This window comes from Eptesicus fuscus, chromosome 12 (assembly GCF_027574615.1).
Source record: "Eptesicus fuscus isolate TK198812 chromosome 12, DD_ASM_mEF_20220401, whole genome shotgun sequence".
NCBI lineage: Eukaryota > Metazoa > Chordata > Mammalia > Chiroptera > Vespertilionidae > Eptesicus > Eptesicus fuscus.
The window spans coordinates 16,470,698-16,496,978 of record NC_072484.1 but is presented as its reverse complement, the minus strand read 5'-3'; the positions used below and the strand labels follow the sequence as shown (position 1 = coordinate 16,496,978).

General features: G+C 44.8%; 1 protein-coding gene across 2 annotated transcripts in view; it reads left to right on the top strand.

The window, feature by feature from the left end:
• Positions 1–26,281, top strand: part of DTD1 (D-aminoacyl-tRNA deacylase 1) — a 173,958-nt gene that overhangs the window by 138,554 nt on the left and 9,123 nt on the right. Inside the window, exon 5 of one of the 2 annotated variants that reach the window (XM_008141125.3) lies at positions 17,902–18,073. The exons of the other annotated variant lie outside the window; for it this stretch is intronic. Within the exon in view, the coding sequence (XP_008139347.2) occupies positions 17,902–18,054 (153 nt within the window). The 3' untranslated portion in view covers positions 18,055–18,073. The remainder of the gene's footprint in view (positions 1–17,901; positions 18,074–26,281) is intronic. 2 annotated transcript variants of the gene reach the window in all.

Sequence of the window (26,281 nt, the reverse complement as noted above, 5' to 3'; positions counted from 1 at the left end):
GCCTTGTGCAACTAAGCCCGGGTGAGGCCACGTGCCCCTGGGTCTGGGAGAGGCCAAGCGTCCCTGGGTACGGGTGAAGCCAGATCCTGGGTCCGGGTGAGGCCGTGCGCCCCTGGATCCATCCGGGTGAGGCTGGGTCCCAGGCCCGGGTGAGACCACGCGCCCCTTGGGTATGGGTGAGGCCACGTGCCCCTTAGTCCAGGTGACGCCGTGCCCCTGGGTTCGGCCGAGACCAAACCAGAGGGAGTCGGACCTCCATTACCACCATTTGTCCACCATCCAGAGCTGAGGGGTCAGTGCTGACATGTACACATAAGGAACTACTGGACATCGAAATTGGGTCTCAAAAGAACTGTTGGTCCAGGGGGAAGCTCGCTACAGATTGATTAATTTGCCTGTCAGCATAAATATTATTGCTCGTCTCACATTCAGTTCTTATTAGTATATATCTAGTGACATTTGATCTCGTTCATCTAGAGGAAATGATGAACAACATAGACTGAGGAACAAGATCAGAACCAGAAGCAAGGAGGCATTGATCGGACTATCGGGCCTCAGAGGGAGGATAGAGGAGGGTAGGGGGAGGGTGGGGGGAGGGGGAGAGTTCAACCAAAGGACCTGTATGCATGCATATAAGCCTATCCAACGGTTAAGTTCAACAGGGGATTGGGGCATGCGTGGGGAGAGGGGTGGGATGGGAATGGGGGGATGAGGACAAATATGTGACACCTTAATCAATAAAGAAATTTAAAAAAAAAAAATTATTTATATTGTTGTGACTCTATAACAGTTACCACAAGCCAAGTTGTATCCTATGCTTGTTTTTGTTTTTGTTGTTCAGCCTTTTGCTTTCCTGGGAATGTGTACTTGTCTTTCTTTTCTTCTTGAAATTTTGCTGAAAGTATTGTATTTATACCTCTTGCTCCCAAACCTGTGTGTCTTAGGCATTCTCTCTAGAGGCCTTTTTGTGGGAGCCCATCATTTAGGGTCTCACCAGGCCCCTTTGTGGACGGGTTGCTCCCCTGGCTGCCAAGCATCTTGCCTAAGCCTAGCCTTGATTTCTCTTCCAGGTCATGTCCACTGTTTTTCTGAGTCCCAGGTCTTCCTTTTTTTCTGGATTATCGTGGTTTTGCACAATAATTCTTCAGTGTTCAAATGTGCTTATTGGCACTTGTACAGCATATAGACCAAGGGGGGCAGAGAAAAGAACCCCACCCCTCCTTTTTAAGACTTGCAAATTGAAGGAACATTTTGAATCATTTAAAGAACACTGTTAGTTTAAAATGCCCATGAACAGTTTTCTGTTACCAATTATGCATTGGAATACCAAAACTGAAATGTTTTAGTATCTCCTTAAACTTTGCTATAGTTCACATCACCATTATTAACCAGACATGTGCCAGCAGTGTGATAGATGTTAACTTAAGTCTAACGTAGCTGTTGACTAGATAGTTGCTTGTTATTTCTGTCTTCAGATAGCTTATGGCCTATGGAGCAATAAATGCACACAGGCATGGAGGAGAGGAGAAGCAGTTTACTTGGTGTGTGGAGTGGAAGAAGGCTAATCTCTGGCCTTTCAAATGCCATGGGCCATTGCTTCTTTGTTAGTGGAGGGGAAATGGTTACTTCGCTCCTGTAAATCTTGAAATTTTGGAATTAGCTCCCATCAGAGAAAAAGCCCAGGCCATAGGTGTGATGAAAAGTTGGGAAATGTAAGAAATTCAGTCAATACATTGCTTTCCAATAGGGTTAGAAAATGGAATGCAACATAACAAAAATCCTGGCTACTAGAATGGTAGTTTGCCATGGATAGAAGTGACCAGTTTTCACAGAATCTATATATATAAAAGGCTAATATGCTAAGTGTCTGTCCGACCTATAACTATGATGTGCGCTGACCACCAAGAGGCAGATTCTCAACACAGGAGCTGCCAAGCTGCAGTGACTTGGCAGAGGTGGTTCTCAGGCGATGCATCCCGAAACCAGAGAGCCAGCAGTCCCGGATTGGAAGAGAGATGTCCGAGGGGTCCCAGATTGAAGAGGGTGCAGGCCGGGCTGAGGGGACCCCCCCATCCCATGCACGAATTTCGTGCACCGGGCCTCTAGTCTATATATAAACGCCTAAACAACTATCCGACTGTCCGACAACCCATTGGCTATGACGCGCAGTGACCACCAGGGGGCAGACGCTCAACACAGGAACTGCCAAGTGACAGCACCCTTGCAGAGTGCCCTCTCGCACTCTGGGACCCTTTGGGGGAAGTTGGACTGACGGTTTTAGCCTGATCCCCGCAGGCCAGGCTGAGGGACCCCAGTATTAGCATAGCCAATGGACATAGACACTGCGGCTGTGGGGGCTTGTCCTGGGGAATGGGAGTGGCCAGGGAGGGGTCGATGGGGGAAAAAGGAGACATATGTAATATTTTAAACAATAAAAAACAAAAACAAAAACTAGCAAAACATGGCTTACTTCAAATCATTAAAATGCTTCTGGTTTTGGTTCCCTCAAAGTAACATAATTTAGCTATAGGTAGTTATTTTAGGAGGTCTTCTCAGGAAGCACAGTGAGGGGTAGAGGTGAGACAGGGAGGGCAAAAGCCTGCAAAGTGTGGGTTGATGATCCCTGGTGATCCTCTGGGGGACTGTATAGCACATGTCCCAGAGTTGGCCCAATGAAGGTGAGGAGGCTGGGAGTTTGAACCCCAAAACTGTCATTTTTCAGTGACTGAGATCACTTCTACAGGCAGTAACTTCCTGATAACTTCTGGCCGGCCCTGCCTCAGGCCCAGCACCCTCCCAGAGCCTGGTGGGGTTTTCAGGCTCCAGCTCAGAAGTCTTGGGCTTGTCAGCTGTTGTCCACTGACACTGCAGGTGACTTCTGGGCTGGGGGACACATCAGGCTCTGACAGCATCTGCTGCAGGGGGCTAACCTGGGAAATTTTAGGGCAGCTGCACTGACAGATAAACACTCATGCGAGCTGACCTCAGACCCCTCAGCATGACCTTCAAATGGCCTAAAACTCCCTCTGGGGCCTGAAGGCTAGAGCTGTTCCAGCATGTGCTGTGCAGTGTGTAGACCAGGGGTCCTCAAACTTTTTAAACAGGGGGCCAGTTTCACTGTCCCTCAGACCGTTGGAGGGCCGGACTATAGTTAAAAAAAAAACTATGAACAAATTCCTATGCACACTGCACATAGCTTATTTTGAAGTAAAAAAACAAAACGGCAAAAACACCCGCATGTGGCCCGCGGGCCGTAGTTTGAGGACGCCTGGTGTAGACCAAAGGAGACTTAGCTAAGCAAGAAAATTGGGAAAGGCAACTGAACACCCCACTCCCACCCCAGTTATTTTTGCACGCCTAAGAGGGTTTTCGTAAACAATGGGGAATTAGAAAATAAAATTAGCTTGCATGATTTCAGATGGGAACAGATGCCTGCTTGCTTGATTTTTAAAAAAATCCCCACAAAAACCTCAAGCAGAGTTAATAATGTATGAAAATTAGGTACCATGTGTGCACTTTGCTTCATAATGTTCTTATTAAGCAGCAAGTTGATTTAAAAATAACACAATGTGACAATTGACATAATGGCAGACTCTGTGGTGTGTACGGAAACATTCGCTTTGAATGTTCTATCAGGTTTTCCATTACACAAGTACATTTATAAAAAGCTTTCAGAATTATCATATACTATGAAATTATATCAATTTACAATTCAATAAAACAAACTGCCCCAATACAAATTATAATTGCTTTTTAAAATATGGCTTAGCCAGCCCTGGCCAGTGTGTTTGGAGCGTCATCCTGTACACTGGAAGGTCTCAGGCTCATTTCTGTCAGGACACATACCCTGATTGCGGGTTTGGTCCCTGGTTGGGCACGTACAAGAGGTAACCAATCGATGTTTCTCTCTCACATTGATGTTTCTCTCTCCCTCTTCCTCTCTCTCTAAAATCAATAAACATATCCTCAACTGAAGAATAAAAAAAAATAGCTTAGCCAACTAGAGATAACTATGGAAGTAGTTTTCTATTGATTATCTAAAACTCCACAGAAGATTCATATTTCTGTTGTCTCAAATTTTTGCCAATAGCATTTGCTGATTGGAATTTGTCTTCTCTTCTTTCCCCTTTGCACCCTCTGCCACTCTGGCTTGTAAGTAGCAGAAAGATACAGGGAGAAACAAAGGGTCACCGACCCACAGGTTTCCAATAGCTCAAGGGAGGCCCTGGTTCTGAAGGCAAAACGAGTCTCTACGAAGTTGACACATGGGCATTGGGCCAGCAGGTGGAGGTGTCCTCTTCTAGAGTTTGAGTGTAAGCCTCTGTCATTCCCTAAAGAAACCACTCTTGGTGGTGTCCCAGTCCATGATGGAAGGGTAGCTGGCTGCTCTAGGTGCTGGGCTGGTGCCTTTGGGGTTTATTATCTGCAGGATAGTGCTGACAGTTACCTCCCTGTTGATGGGATCTAGCAGAGTGCACCCCCGAGGCACAGGGAAGCCCAGTAATCAGGAGGTTCATTGCTGATCAATTATGTATGTACTAGAGGCCCGATGCACGAAATTTGTGCAAGGGCCTTGGCCCCGGCCCCCGCCCGCCGCCATGACAGCCGGGGGCCTCTGCCGCCTCTGCCGCAGCCCCTACCCACTGTGGCTTTGTCCAGAAAGAAGGACGTCCGGAAGGACATCCAGTCTAATTAGCATATTACGCTTTTATTATTATAGATGTATTCTACAGCAAGCTTTACATTGCCTTGAAATTTTAAGTTATTCAACAAGACAAATATCAGCTCATTTCAGATATCAAATAGCTGCAGGGTGAGGGAATGATCCCACAGGGCAGTTTAAGTGATTTGACAAAGTCAGGACATTTTGTACTGGTGGTGGGAGTTGATAGGAAAGACGGTGAGCACTGATGGAAGTTTGAAAGCTATTGACATGAGTTAACGGGCTAATGGGTTTGGGACATTTTGTGGAAGGGAACCGGGTTGGCATGTTCTTCCTTGGCAGCTTCCTGTGATTGTCCAGTTGTGCCTCCTGACATCAGCAGGGCCGCAGGTGTGGGCCAGCACCCTCAGAGTAATAGCACCTTGCAGCATTTTAAAGCGTAATTGCAGAGGAGACATTTGATCTTTATGACTTGCACCATGAGGCTTTCTTGGAATCTTTGCAAGGGGTTGGTTGGAACAGAACTTTTCCACCTACACTATGGTCTATAAAAATCATAGCAACTGACTTCACGAGGTTTGAGTTTTTCTTTTGTTATTTTCTTCACTCTCTAATTAGGTTTTGCTCATATGCAGGACAGAACAGTCTGGCAGGAAGCATTCAGTATTAAAATTACTCAAAGGCAGGGCTGTGCCTGGCATGGCCCTAGCAAGAGTAGAGATAGGGTTTGCTGCCCTGGACCCGTTGCCAACCCCAGAAGCCCCTGTCCAGGTGAGCATTGGCTCCAAAAGGAGGCCAGGTCACCCGGGCACTTGGCAAGGAGTTCAGAGACCTGGCACTCTTCCCAGCCCGGTTGCTGCTGGATGTGGCCTTGGGCGTGCTCTCTCTCAACTGACGGCACCTCCGCTGCACTCAGAAGCAATCTGAGGAGAATAACAAGAATGTCTGCCCTTGACTTCTTGGAATGCCAAAGGTGACAAATTGTCAGAATGTAAGGGGCCATTTATTTCCCAAGTGTGAAGACAGGCTTTAAAGAGCTAAAATGAACATTTCAGGTTATGCCCATGGGCCTTTGAGGAAGGAGGCGCTCTTTTTTTTTGGTCAACAGTAGGCTCAAAAAAAGAGGAAGAGTGAGATCTGCAGTGGTGTTCATGGAGTTCTGAGGAAATATGAAGACATCAGCGAGAAGCTGTAACTTCTCACCGTCAGTTCCCCAAATCCTGTTGGAAGCCATTTTCAGGCACCGTCTCATTCTGCGGGCCCCTTCTATCAGGAGTCCTGGGCACCTGTTTTGCAAAGAAATCGGTTTTCTAGAGCCCCTTCAAGACTGTATCTAGTGCCTAACAGCCGGGTAGGATGATGCTCCCGGGAGCCAGGCAGGGGTGTTGGCGACAGCAGACGCAAATCGTCTCTGAAGCTCTGTGTAAACCCTCCCAGCCTGGGCGGGTGTCACCAGCTGCAGGGCAGCCCACCTGCCTGAGCTTCTCCTGGAGCGAGTGGCATCTTTGGGAGGCCTGGAGTCTGGCTGTCCATGAGCACTGAGTGCTCACATTTACTCGTCAAGGTGTTCCTTGCAGCTCATTAGTGTCCATGGAAGCCTGAAGTTACTCACTTTGTTTGATGTCCTTGTCACACCGGGCCATCCCGCGGTGTGAAAAATGCTTCAGAGGTGCTGTTTTGGGTGTGAAAGAACAGGACAGGTAAGAACGATTCCCTGTTTACTTGGTATTTCACACGTCTCAGAGCATGGGCACATGCTGCAGTCTGTTCACAGTGCCCTGGGCAGTCAGCCTGGGAGGTGGCAGCCTGTCATTTATTGAAGAGAGGTGGAGGCAGGGCGGAGTAAAGGAGTCTTTGCTTTTCTCTCTCCTGAGAGAATGGACTCACCTGTGGTACACACTGCTGTGTGGGCCCCATGCTGTCTCCTACTCTCAAATGCTGGTGAAGTGCTGTATAGTCACATAGCTGACATAAGCAAAACTTGGTACTTCCCTTCCTTCTAGGGCCATCACCTGGTCATTCTTCAAACAAATCAGGTCCTATTCATTCATTTCTGCACTCATTCGTCCAGTGCTCTGTGTGTGCTATACTGTGCAAGCCACACCACTGTGGCTCTCTTACTGATAGGGAACTTGTGAAAAATGTGTTCCCAGACTCCCCAGCCTTCTGTGCTGCTGTGCCTTGTCTGGTCTGTCCTCCAAGTGTTTGGTGACAGTTACCACCAGTAGTACGCTGACTCAGCTGCGACTCCGAGATGGGGCAACTCCAGTTACTGCCGATGGTGCACCCTGACCATAATTCACCTTTGCTCTTTCCGGCTTTTCCTCAGTGGTCCCACCCTCACCTTGGCCTTTGCTCTTTAGGCTCCTTGTGCAGTCCTTGACTTTCCTGTCTTCAGTCATCTGTCTGTCTGTTTCTGATCAGATGACCTGCACTTCCTTATGCTCCCGCTTTAATGTGCTGACAGTGAAGAGTGAATACACAGAGGATGATGCTGATCTCTGGAATTTGCATGCCTTCTTAGCCCTCCATCAGACCTTGACTCCCACCCCATCCTCAGCCCCAGTGTCCTTTGCCCTCCCTCACCTGCCTAGGTGTACCTCAACCTCCCTGAACCTGGGGCTCACCTCCTTCTTTTTTTTTTTTAAATATTTTTATTGATTTCAGAGAGGAAGGGAGAGGTAGAGAGAGATAGAAACATCAATCATGAAAGAGAATCATTGATTGGCTGCCTCCTGCAACACCCCCCACTGGGGATTGAGCCCGCAATCCGGGCATGTGCCCTTGACTGGAATTGAACCCTGGACCCTTAAGTCCACAGGTCGACGCTCTATCCACTGAGCCAAACCAGCTAGGGCTCACCCCCTTCTTGAGGCCCACCACTCTCTGGCCACCCTGCGCTGCTCGCCGCCATGCTCTGATGCTGATTGCTTTCTTTGGCTGCCCCCTGTTCTGTGGCTGGGCTCTGGGAGTCCCTGCCCTGTCTGCTGGGCTGCACTTTCCCCTGATGTTAGCAGCTGGGCTATGCCCTGTTCTGTGACTGCCCTGAGTCAGTGGTTGAGCTTGGGGCCAGCCTCCTCTCCCTTACCCAGGTATGCCTCTTCCACTGCCATTCACAGGCCACACAGGACAAGTGCCAGGCACACTAGAAAGCTGTCTCTAGGCCCGTGTTTCTTTTGTGGCTTCCCTACCGCACTTCCTTATGTCGCCTTGTTCCCAGTTGATTAAAGCCGAATGATTGTTGTATTTGATCCATGCTACTTCTTCAGCGATCAGGGCAAAACAGATAGGCGAACTGAGGTCCTGCAGAAGCTTGTGGTTAAATCACCAAGGAGCTGAACTGTGCTAGGGCCGGTTTTTCTTTAAATTAGACAAATAGAGATGGCCCTGAGATCCCTCCCTGCACATTACTACCAATAAAGACAGGTGCCAAGAAGAATGACAGCTTGGCCGACTGTAAGCTGCAGGTAGACTGGCGGGGTTGCCAGCATCCCCAGCTTTCTCTACTTTAAAATGGGCTTAAAATAGTGCCTTCAGACCTGCCAGATGCTTAGAACAGGGCCTGGCTCGTCTTAAGTGGGGACATCCAGTTATTCACCTGGTAGACGGTCAGCTCCAGGAAGCCAGGCCTCTGCCTGGTTCCCCTCTGCCTCCCTAGCACCTAGAACAGGGCATGCTTTATAGCTGGTGCTCAATAAATATCTGTTAAATGAAGTTCCTAGGTTAAACAAGAGAGGGCCTGTGGCTCCTTGGGAAGAATATGGAGTTTGGTGTCTAGAGGCCTGGAGTTTGGTCCCATCTCAGCCACTCATATGCTGAAAATCCTTAAATAAGTCCTATAACTTACAGAACATCCATTTTCACATTCATTTCAGTGGGCATGTTATATTTTGCTTTGGGCAAACCTACCTGAGTGTGACTTACACAGTATGGAGCTTGATGTAACCTCCCCCGGTAGGACAACTGATTCCCTCACTGTGGTCCTGGACGTCTGTGTACCCTGGACGTCCCCTCCTCGTTCTGACAGTGTGGCCTGCCATCATTCCAAAGCTCCATTTTCTCCTGTCTCCTTGCACCTGTATTTAGAAGGGAGGATGTCTTTCCCTGAAGCCTCCCTGCAGCCCCTCAGGCCCTGTTAGCTGTGATTTCTCTCACGTGTCCGGGTGGTAGTAGGGCCAGGCACTGCCATGTCTGAAGTGGAAGGCTGCCGTGCCAGCAGGGAGGGAGGAAGGAGCGTGGAGGAGTACTGTATGTGTGGTGCAGGCAGCTGGCGGTGGCTTCTCCAGGGGACGTTGAGGATAACATACCTGTGATTGGGTTGTTAGGAGCAAGCAGGATCACATGGTGGAAGTGCAGTGTCCATAACAGGTGACCCATATCTATCCCAATGGACATTACATTTGATACTTGTTAAAAAATAAAATGTGGCCACAGGCTCCACTATGCCCTATTGTCTTACACTTAGTTACTTTACTCATTTTGCTACCTGCTTGGTTCTTCCAGGCATTTAAGTTTGTAGGCCCTGTGGTAAAACATTGCAATATCCATGTTCAACTAGTTTGTTCTTTTTTTTTTTTTTTTGGTCTCTTAAAGCTTTTATCTAAAGTTTGTACTAACATTCTCAGTGGGTGTTGTTTTAGTGATCAACTCAAACCCAAAAAATTAAGCTCCAAAATATTAAGCTAAAGTCATTTAAAACAAATAATAGTGAGATATATGGGGTTTTGTTTTTGTTTTGCACTTTACATCTCAAAGTGCAAAGACTGAAACTCCAAACCCTGTAATCAACGAGTTTATCCTTCTGTTATACAATTAGAGCAGGAATATCTTAATTACAATGAAAATCCCATCTTTTCTCAGTGGATTTAATCACGAGTTGGGACAGTTTGGCTCTAGATATCTCAGTCTCCCCTGCTTTGGTCCCTCTTTTCTGAGATCCACCATGAGAGGTGCCGGCTGGCTATAAGATGGTGACCTGTTTGCGGCAGTTTCTGTGTGCCCAGAGCTGCCTCGAAAGGTTGAATTTCTCTCTGAGGCACTAGAGCCAGTATGGTTTGGACACTCTCATCATCTAATAAAAAAACAGGCAAACAAGAAACCAAAGGTACCCCACTTCAGTGCCTGTAGACCACGTGTTCTCAGGGCCTGCTGTGGTTTCTGTTCTCCTTGACATTCCGCTAGCTGCTCATTTGAAAGCTGCTGACATTATACATGATTCTATATGCAGTACCAATTTCTTTCCTTTCTCTTATTTTTTCTTTTCTATTTTTTTTTTTTTTAATCAACTGCTTTCTTGCCTTGAGATGTAAATTCCACATTGTGGGTGCATTGGAGTTCAGTTTTCTGAGAAAGGCTTAAGTTTATTAGGTGGGTTCATAGTGTTCTCATAGAAAACTTTACTTTGAGGCATGGAGCCATATGTGGTTAGGATTGCTTTAAGATAAAGACTGTAAGAGGCCGAAACCAGTTTGGCTCAGTGGATAGAGCGTCGGCCTGCGGACTGAAGGGTCCCGGGTTCGGTTCTGGTCAGGGGCACATCCCCAGTGGGGGGAAGTGCAGGAGGCGGCTGATCGATGTTTCTCTCTCATCGATGTTTCTAACTCTCTATCTCTCTCCCTTCCTCTCTGTAAAAAATCAATAAAATATTTTTTTTAAAAAAAAAAAAAGACTGTAAGAGGATCAACATTACACTTTTACAGAAACTTGGGTTGTTGCTTAAATAATTATCGCACCTGATTTACAAGCATGGTCCAGGATGGGGTGGAAGGTCAAAGTGGCTTTCCTGGCGCCTCTGAGTCAGTGTGGAATCAGAGGGGCACTGGGAGGGCTGAGGAACTGGCTATGATTGGGAAGTGTTCCCCATCACCCTCCCAGGATCTGGCTTCTCAACAACATTAAAGAGTAGAAAGTGACAGGTTGGAACACAAACAGAACTTTGCATGAGGTTGACTCTTAGCAGTGAGGGGAGGCTTGGTTTGGTTATATCGCTGGTTATATTCACATTTTCTATATTTACTCTAAAGCGGGAAACAAAACATTTTAAAAAGAAAAATCATGCTTTTTCAGTGGCTAACTTGGGTACATTTATGATTATATATATTGTGTATATATATGCAAAATCTGTAGCTACAAACACACATAATAAACATATGTATAAACACGTATACAGACACTGATGTAAATGTAAACTGCTGGTGACAGAAGGCAGTGTATCACAGTTCACTGCAGAACATTGATTTCCAGATGTTTGGATTTCATGAACTAGGAATTAAAAAAAAAAAAAGAAAAAGAAATGGAAGGGTCGAGCATGGCTTGCCAACTTCATGTTTTTCAAGATCATTAAAACATTTTTTTTTGGGTGCTGGATGTTAACTAGACTTATTGTGGTGATCATTTCACAAAACAGTTGACCCCTGAACAACACAGGTTTGAACTGCATTGGTCAAACATATGTAGATTTTTTCAATACATACTATAAATGTATGTTCTCTTCCTTATGATTTTTTCATAACATTTTCTTTTCTCTAGCATACTTTATTGTAAGAATATAGTATACTAGTAGACCGGTGCACAAAATTCGTGCATGGGGGTGGGGGTTGTTCCTCCGCCAGGACTGTACCCTCTCCAATCTGGGACCCCTTGAAGGATGTCCTATTGCCGGTTTATAGGGATCCGGCCTAAACCAGCAGTCGGACATCCCTCTCGCAATCTGGGACTGCTGGCTCCTAACCGCTCACCTGCCTGCCTGCCTGTCTGATTGCCCCTAACTCCTCTGCCTGCCAGCCTGCTCACCCCCAAATGCCCCCACCCCCGCCAGCCTGCTCACCCCCAATTGCCCCCTGTGCCAGTGTGCTCGCCCCCAACTGCCTCCCCTGCCAGCCTGCTCACCCCCAACTTCCCCCCCTGCTGGTCTGCTCTCCTCCTTCTTCCCTCCCCCCTGGTCTGCTCGTCCCCAACTGCCCCCCTGCTGGCCTGCTCACTCCAAACTTCCCCCCTGCTATCCTGATCACCTCCAACTGACCCCCACTGATGGCCTGCTCACCCCCAACAGGCCCCCCTGCTGGTCTGCTTACCCCGAACGGCCCTGCCCCCACCAGCCTGATCACCCACAACTGCCGTCCCATCCTGGCCTGATCACCCCCAACTGCTCTCTCATCTTGATCTCTAACCACCTCTACCTCAGCTCCGCCACCATGGTTTTGTCCAGAAGAATGTCCAGAAGGTCTCCCAGTCTAATTAGCATATTACCTTTTTATTAGTATAGATAGAGGCCTGATGCACAGGTGGAGGCCAGCTGGTTTGCCCTGAAGGGTGTCCCAGATCAGGCTGGGGTGCCTGGCCAGCCTGGGTAAGGGGCTCAGGGCTGTTTTCAAGCTGGCCACACCCCCTTCAGGGTGGGGGCTCCCACTGGGGTGCCTGGCCAGCCTGGGTGAGGGGCTGATGGCTGTTTGCAGGCTGGCCATGCCCCCAGTGACCCAAGCTCCCAGCCCCTCCTTTTTTTCTTTTTTTCTTTTTTCCAGTGCCTCCTTGAGTGGAGGCCAGGGCTGGCTGGAAGCAGGTATCTGGGATTTATTTATCTTCTATAATTAAAACTTTGTAGCCTTGAGCGGAGGCCAGGGCCAGCCAGGGCGGGTGGGAAGCTTGGCTTCCTCCATTGCCAGGGGCAACCTAAGCCTCCTGCTCGCTCCAGCTCCATGGCTGCCGCCATCTTTGTTGGGGTTAATTTGCATACTCGCTCTGATTGGCTGGTGGGCGTAGCGGAGGAACGGTCAATTTGCATGTTTCTCTTTTATTATATAGGATAATACACATTACATACAAAATATGTGTTAATTGCTGGTTTATGTTATCAGTAAGGCTATTAGTAATTAAATTTTGGGGAGTCAAGTTATACATGGATTTTTGATTGCACAGTGAGGGTGTGTATGTGTGTGTCAGGGCCCCCAATCCCTGCATTGTTCAAAGGTCAACTGTGATACAAATACTGAATCATTATTTTGTATACCTGAAACTAATGTTATATGTCAATTATATCTTAATCAAATTTTTAAATGAAATTTGTATTTTATGTAAAAAGCACATAACATAAAATTTACCATCCTAATAATCATTTATTTATTTATTTAAAAACATATTTTTATTGATTTCAGAGCTGAAGGGAGAGGGAGAGATAGAAACATCAATGATGAGAGAGAATCATTGATTGGCTGCCTCTTGCATGCTTTTTACTAGGGATCGAGCCTGCAGTCTAGGCATGTGCCCTGACTGGAATCTAACCATGATATCCTGATTCATAGGTCAACGCTCAACCACTGAGCAACACTGGCCAGGCCCTAATAATCATTTATTTTTATTTAATTTTTAAATAAATCTTTATTGTTCAGATTATTACAATTGTTCCTCTTTTTTTACCCCCATAGCTCCCCTCTACCCGGTTCCCACCCCACCCTCTGCCCTTACCCCCACCCCTCCACTGTCCTCATCCATAGGTGTACAATTTTTGTCCAGTCTCTTTCCGCACTCCCCACACCCCTTTCCCCCCCCGAGAATTGTCAGTCCACTCCCTTTCTATGCCCCTAATTCTATTATATTCACCAGTTTATTCTGTTTATCAGATTTTTTTATTCACTTGATTTTTAGATTCACTTGTTGATAGATATGTATTTGTTGTTCATAATTTTTATCTTTACCTTTTTCTTCTTCTTCCTCTTCTTAAAGAATACCTTTCAGCATTTCATATAATACTGGTTTGGCGGTGATGAACTCCTTTAGCTTTTTCTTATCTGTGAAGCTCTTTATCTGCCCTTCAATTCTGAATGATAGCTTTGCTGGGTAGAGTAATCTTGGTTGTAGGTTCTTGCTATTCATCACTTTTAATATTTCTTGCCACTCCTGTCTGGCCTGCATAGTTTCTGTTGAGAAATCAGCTGACAATCATATGGGTGCTCCCTTATAGGTAACTAACTGTTTTTCTCTTGCTGCTTTTAATATTCTCTCTTTGTCTTTTGCTCTTGGCATTTTAATTATGATGTGTCTTGGTGTGGTCCTCTTTGGATTCCTTTTGTTTGGGGTTCTGTGCACTTCCTGGACTTGTAAGTCTATTTCTTTCACCAGGTGGGGGAAGTTTTCTGTCATTATTTCTTCAAATAGGTTTTCAGTATCTTGCTCTCTCTCTCTTCTGGCACCCCCATAATTCTGATGTTGGTATGCTTGAAGTTGTCCCAGAGGCTCCATACACTATCTTCATATTTTTGGATTCTTTTTTCTTTTTGCTTTTCTGGCTGGGTGTTTTTTGCTTCTTTGTATTTCAAATCTTTGACTTGAATCTTGTGATCCTCTAGTCTGCTGTTGGATCTCTGTATATTATTTTCAATTTAAGTCAGTGTATGCTTAATTTCTAGTTGGTCCTTTTTCATATCCTCAAGGGTCTCGCTAAATTTATCGGCCTTTCTAGAAAATTCTTGAAAAACCTTATAACCATGGTTTTGAACTCTATATCCAGTTGTTTGCTTTCCTCCATTTCTTTCATTTGTGACCAGTTTCTTTGTCTCCGCATTTTGGCCGCTTCCCTGAGTTGATAGAGTGGCTTTGTGTGCTAGGTGTCCTATAGGGCCCAGTGGCTCAGCCTCCCCAGTTACCTGAGGTGGACACTCTTGGTGCACCCCTTTGTGGACTGTATGCACAGTCTTATTGTAGTTAAGCCTTGATTGTTGTTGGTATCACTGGGAGGAATTGACCTCCAGGCCAAGTGAGGATCAGCTGTGTCTACGATGGGAGAACTTCTGTGCTGGAGACACCCTTATGAGACAAGACTTGCTTCAGTGGGGCTTTGGTGCTCACTGAGTCTGCCACTTGAGTGTGTCCCTTATGGATCTGAGGAGTTGTAATCTGGATGGTCCCACTATGACCACTGGGTACACTGGCTCTTGGATCTCCAAGGAGGTGCTAATTTAGCCTCTGCCTGAGGCCACCCAGCAGGTGCTATAGATAGATCTGTAGATTCCTCTTCTTTGTTTGGAGTTTGGAGGTGCCCAGATGAGGCCCAGCTGTGAAGCAATGCAAGCTGCTGTGGGGCCTGGGGCCTTCTTTTGGATGTTCTGGGTCTCACTGACTCAGCTGCAGTTTGTTAGGTAAGTTTAGAATTCAGAGGACCAGGCCATTCATATGCAAAAGCCTCTGTGCACAGCTTGGATGGGGCGGAGTCTCAGGGCGGAGCAGACACCAATGGCTTCCCGTAAGGCCTGCCCTAAGAGGCCCCGGGGTCTCAGTGTCCTGCGGTAATCGGTGCAAGCACCTCTGAGAGAATGCCACCCTTAAGTTTCACCCGCTGCCAGACAGTCCAGTTTCTCCTCGTATGAGTCTGGGTCCCCAGAGTCTTGCCTGGGACTGGAGTTCAGAGCAGTTGGGAGCTTTTGTCTCCCTCCCTATTGAGAAAGCCAGCCACATACTCAGTTGCCAGCCCTCTCCACGTGCGCGCCTATGTACCTCTGCCTTCCGCAGCTCCTGTGAGTCTCAGTGTGCTTTTCTCTTTCCTTCTAGTTGTAGAATTTCCACTCAGCCAGCCTTTCTGTGGTTCTGGATGATGTCCTTTTTGTCTTTTAGTTGTAGTTTTGAAATTGTTGTGCAAGGCAGCAGTTTAGGTGTTTACCTATGCTGCCATCTTGGTTTCCCCTCCTAATAATCATTTTTAAGTTTTACAGTTGAACAATGTTAAGTACATACACATTGTGCAGTCCAGGATCATTTTGCAAGAGAGAAAGAGAGATTCTCATCTACTATCCTCATCCTATACAATAAAAGCCTAATATGCAAATTGACTGAACGGCAGAACGACTGGTCTCTATGATGTGGGCTGGGGGCAGCTCAACGCAGGAGTTTCCCCCAGCCCACAGGCCCCAGGCCAGCTAAGGTGGGTGCCAGTGGGACCCCCCCCCCACCATCGCCCCGCCTGTTGCCCCACAAATCAGCCAGGCTGGCCAGGCTTAGGCACCCTACCCATGCATGAATTGCTGGCCAGGCTTAGGCACCCTACCCATGCATGAATTTTGTGCACTGGGCCTCTAGTCATTTCATAAAAGAAAGAGCATTTTAACATCAAAAGGGAAACAAGGAAGGAAGGCTGTCATCTTAGCTGCAAGAAATTCCTCCCTAACCTGTGGTAGAATAGTACCGAGAAAAATAATCATCCAGGGAAAAGAAATAGTACAGGGAACAACATAGCCAGGAATTCTGTACAACCATTACTCTGGTTTTTAAAATGGCTAACCGTCTGTCGTCCTTGCTCCAGGTCTTTCCTGCTTGAAGTGACTGCACATGAACTGTTTGTTACCAGGCTGTGGCGAGACAAGAGCTTTCACTAGAATGAAATGAGCCACACCACTAAGCACACAGTCCGGTAGCTGATACATTTTCCATAGCAAGTTTTTATCGAGGAAGGAAGCTGTGTGTTGGTTTACATCCTGGCACGAGTATCTTATCATCAGTGATCCAAGTGCCAATAGCAAGCACTTCATGTAGTGGCTCTGGTCAGCAGCCCTGTCCGAGATCTGGTTGTGTTTTTATAGAAGTGAAAGTGAACAGTTGAAGCCCATATATATTCTTATGCAAAAGCCTCTGTGCACTGCTTGGATGTGATCACTATGATCCCATTCTCTTCTCTTTCTCTCCAAAGTTAACTAATATACTGAAGTTGGTTTGTATTCTCCAGTCCATACTGGATCTTCATGAGCCCATTAGAATACATAGTGTTGTTTTGTGTAAATGGAATCCTGATTTATACAGCTTTCTGAAATTTAATTTAGTTCACATAACATGATTTTAAACACTTACCTATTCTGACACATGTAGAACTGCTTTACACTATTGCTTCTTGTGACTGCACCACATTATATTTATCTATCCTCCTGTCAGTGGACATTTGGGTTATTTCTAGTTTTTTGCTAATACAGACACACTGCAGTGTACATTCCTATGAGCCTTTCCTGCCCACACGAGTGTGAATTTATCTAGGGGAGTTACCTGGGAGGAGAGTCAGTGGGTCAAAGGTGAAGTGATGTCTTCATTCACAAAATCTAGTTAGCATGTTAACCAACCTAGTTGTTTAGTACCCAGTCTTTCAGGTAAACTAGGAATGGGAAAGATAACATTCTAAGTCAGCTATCCATAAAATTGGTTTTATGGACCAAATTGAGAGCTTCTGATTATTGATCTACCTAATGATTTAGCTCAAAGTCTGTCTGTAATATAGAGATGATCTGGTGGTTTGGTCACAGTGACTTTTCTTCATCTTTGGAGAAGGAGCAGGAACCAGTTGAGAAAAGCCTGTCCTGTATTGTTTCCTCCTTTCCATGTGAACCAGAAAACGTTTGCAGTCGTGGTCTGGGAGGCAGATGGAACTGGGTGTTGCTGTCCCTTGGACTGTTACAGATGACTTTTTTGGTCCAAGAAAATCCCACGGATCAAAACTTGGCCAGTCTTCTCGGCACGTGTCTCAGCAGGCCTTTCTGGAGTGGCTGTGCTGTTGCTCAGACTGTCAGATGATCTAAGTTTCTTTTGATCATCTAGTCTGTGGTTTCTTTGGACAGTTTGGGGAGATATCCAGGGGAGAAGTAGACTCAGGATCCTTTGGGATTGGATGTTTCAGGCATGTCCCCAGATGGTCTGGAGGACATCTGAGAGGGTTCCTATGGCCAGTGTCCCTGTGTAGCCACCACCAGCCTGGTAGGAGCACGTGGAGTTCTGGCTGTGGACGAGTCAAGTGCAGTCTCAAAGAACAAAAACGATGTCTGAATAATGTACTTTATTCATAGCCTCTCTCTTATCTTTAGCAAATAGTGGAGTGTTTTGATCACTCTTTAAAAAACAGTAAATGGGAAGACAACTTGGTAAGAAAAAACTATAGCAACCTCAAAGAAGAAAATACGACTAAGAGTCTTTCCATTTGTAGGGCTCTACTCAGCTGCCAAAGAAGCCTGTTGGTTGACTTTTCTCATGACAAGTTGAGTTATAGGGGAAGTCTGAGAGAGATCACACGTATGGCTAATCTGTGTTAATGATGCAGGTACCTGACTGATAAACATTTTGTGTATAATTTGGTATATGGGAACCTCTGTGGTCACCAGGTTATCCGATAAAAGCATTTTCAGTGGTTGCTGTTTGTGAAGTAATTGGTGTTTTGGATATTTAGGCATATATTTACATCTGTAAAATAATTTTTTTTTTTGACTTTTGATAATCAGCTGTCAAAGCTTGAAAAACAACAGCAGAGGAAAGAAAAGACCAGAGCCAAAGGGCCTTCTGAATCAAGCAAAGAACGAAACGCTCCTCGCAAAGAAGACCGCAGTGCCAGCAGTGGGGCCGAGGGAGACGTGTCCTCTGAGCGGGAACCATAGGCTGCCGGATGGAGCTCAGGTAGGAGGGCCTCCTCCCAGCAGGCCACCATCCTACCACATTTTGGACAAACAACAATGAATAGAGAACAGAATGACTCGAGGTCAAATTTATTTCATGGACATTTAACTATAGCCCTCTTAAATCCACTGGCTTTGAGGATGGAGATAAAAATCGAAATGCAGGATTGTCAGGTACCCATGGCCTGGGGTGTTCACCTAGGAAGTTGTGTGTGTGTCACCTTCCTCAGTTGCCTATGACAGTTGACAACTGCTGCTACTATTAGCATTTCTAGAATGTTCGCAGATCCAGCAGCTAGAGCTTCACACGAGCTCTCGACATTGGCCCCTCTTTTCCATTCTTGTTCTTGGCAGCTTTTCCATTTTTCCATTGTCATCTGCAGCAGCCTCCTCCTATAATTTCCAGCCCAATGTTGCGCCATCCTCCATTCCATCCCGCATGGCATTGCTAGTTTACTTTTACTAAAACAGGTGTTTATTCTCATCACTTCCATGCCCAGGAGTGTGTCTCAGTCCACACAGTGACTTGGCATGAGCTCTACTTCCCTGCTTGAAGATCAGAGGCCTCTAAAACTTGATCCAGCCATCTGCTGGTCCTTTGCTTAAGTTCATTCCCCAGTGAACACTTTATCGAGAGCCTCTTTCTTTCCCGAGTTCTCAAGTCCAGGGAGAAGCACAGAAGTAATTACACTGCAGCATGGTGCATTGTGGTGGTGGTGGGATGTGGGGTGAGGTAAAGAGGGGAGTCGGGAGGCTCCATGGAGGGGAGAACTCTGGAACTGGAATGTAGAAATGGGGAAATGAGGGCTGAGAGTAGAGAGCTGCGTAAGCCAAGGGAAGTAGCAGGTGCAAACGTTGGGAGGGAGGGACAAGGACAGATGAATTTTAGAACAGAGGTAATGAAGAATGGCTGAAGTGCTGGGTACAAGTGGTGGGGGTTGTCTAGGGAGCTCCTCTGAAGTTAGAGAAGCAGGGTTCTGGGTCACAGAGGTCTGTTGTGCAACTCAGAAATTTGGATTTCATCCTGTGGTGCTAAGGTTTGAAGTGTACAGGTGACATATGCAGATACCAAGTTTTGAAAGGTCACTCTAAGCAGCCGTGGATAGTGAGGCTGGAGGCAGATAGGCCAGTGTGGAGGCAGTTGCAGAAACCAAGAGGGGATCAAGGTCTGGACATACATTTTGGAGCCTTTAGCTTATAGGCTGTGCCTCAAACCAAGTCAGCATACAGGTTTGTCCTGAAGATGCCAGATTGTGAGAGAGAACATTCATAAGGTGTTTTTTTGCCGTCTCTTTCCCTTAGGAAGGGGAGAAGTTAGAGTCTATCTATGAAATGTCCTTTAGGACACACACCACCAGACACTGAGGTATATTACAGAACCCATAGTGATAATTGGGTACAATAGAACCGGCTTGCAAACATAAACGACCACAGGAACAGAATGGAGAGCTCAGAAAGAATGGGTTGTCAGTTCATGGATAGTCCAGCAGGCTGGGGTGGGAGGGGAAGGATCGGAGGGGAGTTTTTCTGGAACTGCTTCTCACACTTCCCCTCCCCTTTGGGGAGCATGTTGGAGAGAACATCCAGCACCTGCTTCTCCTCCCCGAGTGAAGGATAAAGGACTGGCTAATATGATGCCAGGGGAGCTATCTATTAGGCCAGATTTTCATAGTGGGTAGTTCCTTGGTTCAGGAGAAAACTCCCTTCTGAGTGTCCTTCTTGGGCTGAGGCCAGCTGCCCAGCCTTCATGCTTTTTTACTCTCTTAGGCATAGCACCAGGTCTTTCACCTTCAGTGTAAAGATCATAAATTATAGCCCCTTCCCTAGTGAGCTGGGACCTTACAACAAGTAAAAAAAAAAAAAATTTAGACTCCCATGATGTAACTTAAAGAAATAAACATATAAATACTCATCTTCCAATGACCAAACCCAGTTTATCTACCTAAACACACACACACACACACACACAAACACACACACACACACACACACACACACACACACACACACACACACACGAGGAGAGACACACACAGATTCAAATGTTCCTTCAAACTTTGTATTTTTAAAATAGCTTTAAAAATTCGAATGCCACCTAGTTAATTCCTTTATTCATTTTAATTAATTAATTATTATTTTTTTAATTGATTTCAGAGAGGAAGAGAGAGGGTGTGAGAGATAGAAACATCAATGATGAGAGAGAATCAGAGATTGGCTCCTCCTTCATGCCCCCTACTGGGGATCGAGCCTGCAACCCGGGCATGTGCCCTGACCTGGAATCAAACCTGGGACCTCCTGGTTCGTAGGTCAATGCTCAACCACTGAGCCACACCGGCCGGACTGATTCCTTTACTTTAAAAAATATTTGATTTTATATAGCTTATATTTTTATTTATTATTTTAAATTTATTGATTTAAAAATTATAGTTGAAATCAATATTACATTAGTTTCAGTTGTACAGCATGATTTGACATTTATATGCCTTACAAAGTGATCACTACAAGAAGTCTAGTAACCATCTGTCACCATACAAAATTATTACAATATTACTGACTATATTCCTTATGCTGTACATTACATTCCTGTGATTTATTTATTTTATAATTGGAAATTTCCACCTCTTACTTCCCTTCACCCTTTTTGCCCATTCACTTCACCTACACCTCTCTGGCAACCATCAGTTGTTCTCTGTATCCATGAGTCCATTTCTGCTTTGTTCATTTGTTTGGTTTTTCAGATTCCACATATAAGTAAAAGCATATAGTATTTGTCTTTCTCTGTCCAACTTGTTTCACGAAGCATACTATTCTCTGGACCCATCCATGTTGTTGCAAATGGCAAGATTTTATTCTTTTTGTGGCTGAGTAATATTCCATTGTATACATGTACCACATCTTCTTTATCTATTGATGGACACCTAGGTTGTTCTATTTTTTTATTTTTTTGAGGAATCTTCATCCTATTTTCCATAGTGACAACACCAATTTACAATCCTGCCAACAGTGCAGGAAGGTTCCCCTTTTCTCCACATCCGCGCCAACACTTACTATCTCTTGACTTTTTGATAATAGCCATTCTGACAGGTCTGAGGTGATATCTCATTGTGGTTTTGATTTGCATTTCCCTGATGATTAATGATGTTGTGAATCTTTTCATGTGTCTATTGGCCATCTGTATGTCCTTGTTGGAGAAGTGTCTATTCAGTCCTCTACCCATTTTTTAATTGGATTGCTTATTTTTTGATACTGAGTTGTATAAGTCCTTTATATATTTTGGTTATTAGTTCGTTATTGGATATATCATTTGCAAATATGTCCTCCCATTTAGTAGGTTGCCTTTTTGTCTTGTTGATCATTTTCTCTGCTGTGCAAAAGCTTTTTAGTTTGATGTAGTCCATTTGTTTATTTTGGTTATTGTTACCTTTGCTTGAGGAGACATATCTAAAAAAATATTGCTAAGACCACCCGGCTGGCGTGGCTCAGTGGTTGAGTGTCAACCTATGAACCAGGTGGTCACAGTTCGATTCCCAGTCAGGGCACATGCCTGGATTGTGGTCTCTACCCCTGGTGGGGGCATGCAGGAGGCAGCCGATCAATGATTCTCTCTCTTCATTGATGTTTCTATCTCTCTCTCCTGCTGCCTTCCTCTCTGAAACAAAGAAAAGTATATTAAAAAAATATTGCTAAGACTAATGTCAAAGAGGTTACTGTCTGTGTTTTCTTCCATGAATTTTATGGTTTCAGGTCTTATATTTAAGTGTTTAATTCATTTTGAGTTTATTTTTACATATGGTGTAAGAGAGTGGTCTAGTTTCATTTTTTTCTTTTGCATGTGTCTTTCTAGTTTTAGTTGATTTCTTTCTTGATTGTGTTTATCAACTTGCTAATATATTTTATAAATTTAATATGTTGAGTTTTTGCTTTAACTACATCTGATCAATACTTTAAAAATCTTTTATTTATTGAGGAGTATAGAATTTTTAAAAAATTAGTGTAACACATAGCTTTCCATATGTGTAAGAATTTGGCTTCAGAATAATTCCAGTAGAGAGTGTGCCATAGACATCGGTATCCTGTGGCCACTGGGCAGCCTGGAAGTCATTTAGCTATTTCTATGGGCATGAAAAACATGTGAGGGCTCCATGCATTGAAGAAGTACAGTAACTGCGTGCCACAGCATTTCCCGGAAGACACATTCACAATAAGAAAACCGAGCACACAGAAAGAAGGGCAAGAGGTGAAAGTGGACATTTCTTTCTAACATCTCCCAAGTTTAAGAGGCAAAATTTCTCATAGACTTGTAGGTATCTATTTTTTGCTTCTCTAAAGTTTATGAAAAAATTTTAAATCTTTAGTTGTATTTATTCTCAAAATAGTAAAGATTGGGTAGCATAGAACCTGGGGTAAATTGTACTATTGTACCATCAAAACACCCAAAAAGAACTAGCCAGAGAGAGAACACAGCATTGGGAGAAGCAAACTCAAGGGATACAGTGTTTTGAAGAGTAGACAGATGTGTTTTCCTTCCTTTTCCCTGTAAATCAAGTTCACTGCAGCCATATATATTATCATTGTGGCCCTGGGGAAGATGTGGGGGGAAGATGAGTCAAAAGGAATGATGTAGGGAGAAGCCCCTGCCGGCAGGAAGGGAGGTGAAGGAAAGCCCTCGAGTTAGAAGAGTAGGTGGGAGAGAGAAGGGGACAGAAGGAGGGACAGCAGAGGCCACACTTGATGTTCTGGTTCCCTACTGCAAGCCATAATTCTTGGGGTGGGAGTTAAGTTGATGTAAAAGCGGAAGCCATGTGGGTCTATGTTCTGGTCTTTGGTGGGAATTCTGGAAGGAGACTGCTATGCAGAATGGGTCCAGGTCTCCAGGAACGTGCTGCAGCTGAGTAGATGGGCCAACCAGACAATTAAGCATCAGGATATGGAAGGAGTTAATGTAAGGTGTCGCCTACCATGGGAAGGGTGAAGAAGAGAGCTGTGTGGGTGTCCATTGGGCTGACCATGGGTCTTGGTGGAAGAGGTGATATGAGCCTGCCATAGAGGTTATAAGGGAACAGCTTCAACCAGGAGGGCAGAGGGGCCATGACCTCATCTCTTAACAGTACGGACAGTCCCTGCAGATCTTAGAAATCACCTCCTTCTGGCTTCCTAGGTGCAACATAAGAGTTCTGTAGTGTTAGTGAGAGCTGAGGTATGGCCAAGTCAGCTAGGGAGGGACTTTGGCCGGTGAGCAACAGAGTGCCCTCACTTGGTGTGCACCAGGGCCCAGGTGCTCATTCACACCAGCCACCTGACCTCAGAGGCCACTGAGGACTCAGAGAGCTGTTTTAACACCAAGATAAGACAGTGTGACTCTGCATTCAAGATTTACCCAGCTGCTACTCAGCAGATGGAGGCTTGTGAGGAAGTTTGAATGGGCCCATGGAAATGCAGGAGCCACATTTTTTTTTGTGTGTGTGTACAATTATGTAGTGCGGATAGAGTTTTTGACTAATTTCAGGAGGAAAATCATTCATTTATTGACAGTTAGGTGTTCACTTGCAATTATTCAAGCCAGAGATTGGGCAGCAATTGGTGTCTGGTGCTAACATCCAGGCGTGGCAGAGACTTCTGAGCCTTCATGCTGGCTGCCTCTGAGACACCTATAGCCAGTTGAGGACCAGTGGGGAACTGTGCTACCTCCACTTCAGGGATTTTAGTCATGTTCCCAGATTGTAGACACTGAAGGTGGTTAAACTAAAGGACAGCTTTTACTCCAATTATATTTCTGGGGTTTTGGTTGCCCATGGGCTTTGGTTGCCCCTCTGATAAAATTTGTCATCCCAATAGACCCACAAAACCACTCAATGTTGATTTCTCTAAGAGCTGAATTACTAGTAAATATGTAGTGACAAACAGAAAGTGACCTTGGTATTTGCTCTGTTCCACAGAAAAACAGCAGCCTCCCCCCCGCCCCCCCCCCCCCCCCCCCCCCCCCCAACCTCAAAGAAGGGAGCTGTAGTTTTCATTTGCTTCTCTTTAAAAACAGAAAGAGCCCTAGGGGGAGCCTCACAGGTCCTAAGGGGAGCAGCTCTGAGTTTCCAAAGCATGAAAGAGAAAGAAAAGGCAAAAGAAAATGCAATGAGAAACTTATGTATGACCTTGGGCATGTTTTTCTTGAAAATGAGACAAAAACCTGAATAGGACATACCCAGGGTGTCAACAGTTCTCTGTCACACTACAAATGTTGGTTCTTATTTATTAAATGGACATGGAACTGCTATAATTAACCTCTAATTTTGTCCTCTGTCTCATTCTTTTCATGCTCCCTCACATCACTGGGAGGATTCAAGGTTTTCTATGAGGCTGCAACTCAGTTTTCCCCCTTTCTGGCCCACAGCTAAAGGTACTGGGCAACTTTTCACTGAAAGAATGTGGTTTCTACTTTTGATTGCAGGTAATGCTTATTTTGAGTATTTACTTAACTGCTGTCATTAGGGTGTGAGAGGACCATACTCCTGAGCAGCGCTTCACATTTCTGTCCTCAAATGTCAACACACTTGAGAACAAACAAGGAAATTGTTTTGGAAGCTGCCATCTGTTTGCTTTTTCAACTTGACCTTTATCTGAATAGTAAGACATGTCTTAGCTGAGCACATTTCTTTTCAATAAGCTAGAGCAGTTTGTGTGTGTTAATGTGTGTGTGTGTGTGTGTGTGTGTGTGTGTATGTGTGTGTGTGTGTGTGTTGTGTGTTCTGTTAAAAGGAAATTCCATCACTTTTCACTTTCCCCACCCTGTAGAAGGTAGAATCTCTTTCATTCCTAGACCTTCACTTTGCCTCCCTGTGTTAACTTTCATACCTGTGCCCCATCCATGTGTGGGTATTTCATGTTATGAAACTAGCTGTGCCTCTGAGGTGGTGTTTTTGTTGTTGTTGTTGTTTTTTTACTCAAAACAGTTTTGTTAGTGATTGCCATAGAGTTGGCAATACGCATTTTAAACTAACCTAAGTCTACCTTCAAATTACACTACCACATGTATTACAGGTACCTTATATAAGCATTTCCCACATCCTGCCTCTCATCCCTTGACACCATTGTCATTCATTTCACTTTCCATATGCTATATAAACCAATACATTGTTACTATTATTATTTTATTAATATTCTTAGATGAATTAAGAATAAAAATAGATCATATTTTACTTTAATTTCTTCTCTAACGCTCTTCCTTTCATTATGTGAATCCAAGTTTCGGACCTGTATTGTGTTCCTTCTGCCTGAAGGCCTTCTTTTAGTATTTCTCATGGTGCAGATCTAAGAAAGTCTTTATTTTTCCTTCACTTTTGAAAGATAAATTTGATGGTATAGAATTCTAGATCATTGGTTTTTTTCTTTCAGAATTTTAAATATTTTATTCTATTATCTTGCTTGCATAGTTTCTTCTGAGAAATCCTCTGTAATTCTGATCCTTGATCCTCTATAGGTAAGGTAGGTTCATTTCTGTCCCATGTGAGCACCTTCCTGCCTTCCTCCTCTCAGACCAACCCCAGGCTTCTTTCAAGATTTCTCCTCTTCCTCCTCTTCCTCCTCCTCCTTTTTCCTCCACCTCCTCTTCCTCCTCTTCTTCCTCTTCATTTTTTTGTAGCTTGTATATGATTTACCTAGGTATGGTTCCTGCTTAGTGTTCTCTAAGCTTCCTTGATGTCTTCTGTTATTAATTTTAGAATGTTCTTGGCCATTATTACTTGAAATATTTCTTCTCTGTGTTCTCTTCCTTCTCCTCCTGGTATTCTAGTTATGTGTATATTAAACCGGTTGCAGTTGCCCTACAGGTTTTGATGATCTGTTCCTTTTCTCCCCCCTCCCCCCATTCTTTTCTCTCTGCATTTCAGTTTGGAAAGTTTGTATTGACCTCTCTTCAAGCCCATTGATTCATCCCTTGATGGTGTCCACCAAAGCATTCTTCATTTCTATTACAGTGCTCTTTTTATTTCTAGCATTTCCTTTTAATTCTTTCTTGGAATTTCCATTTCTCTTATTACATTACTCATTTGTTCTTACATATTGTCTACTTTCCCCATTCGAGCTTTTAACATATTAACTATCGTTACTTTTTCTTTGCCTGATAATTTCAACATCTGTATAATATCTAAGTCTCATTCTGATGATTGTTTTGAGTTTTCTGAGTTTCTGGAATCTGTAGATGTATGTTTTCAATACA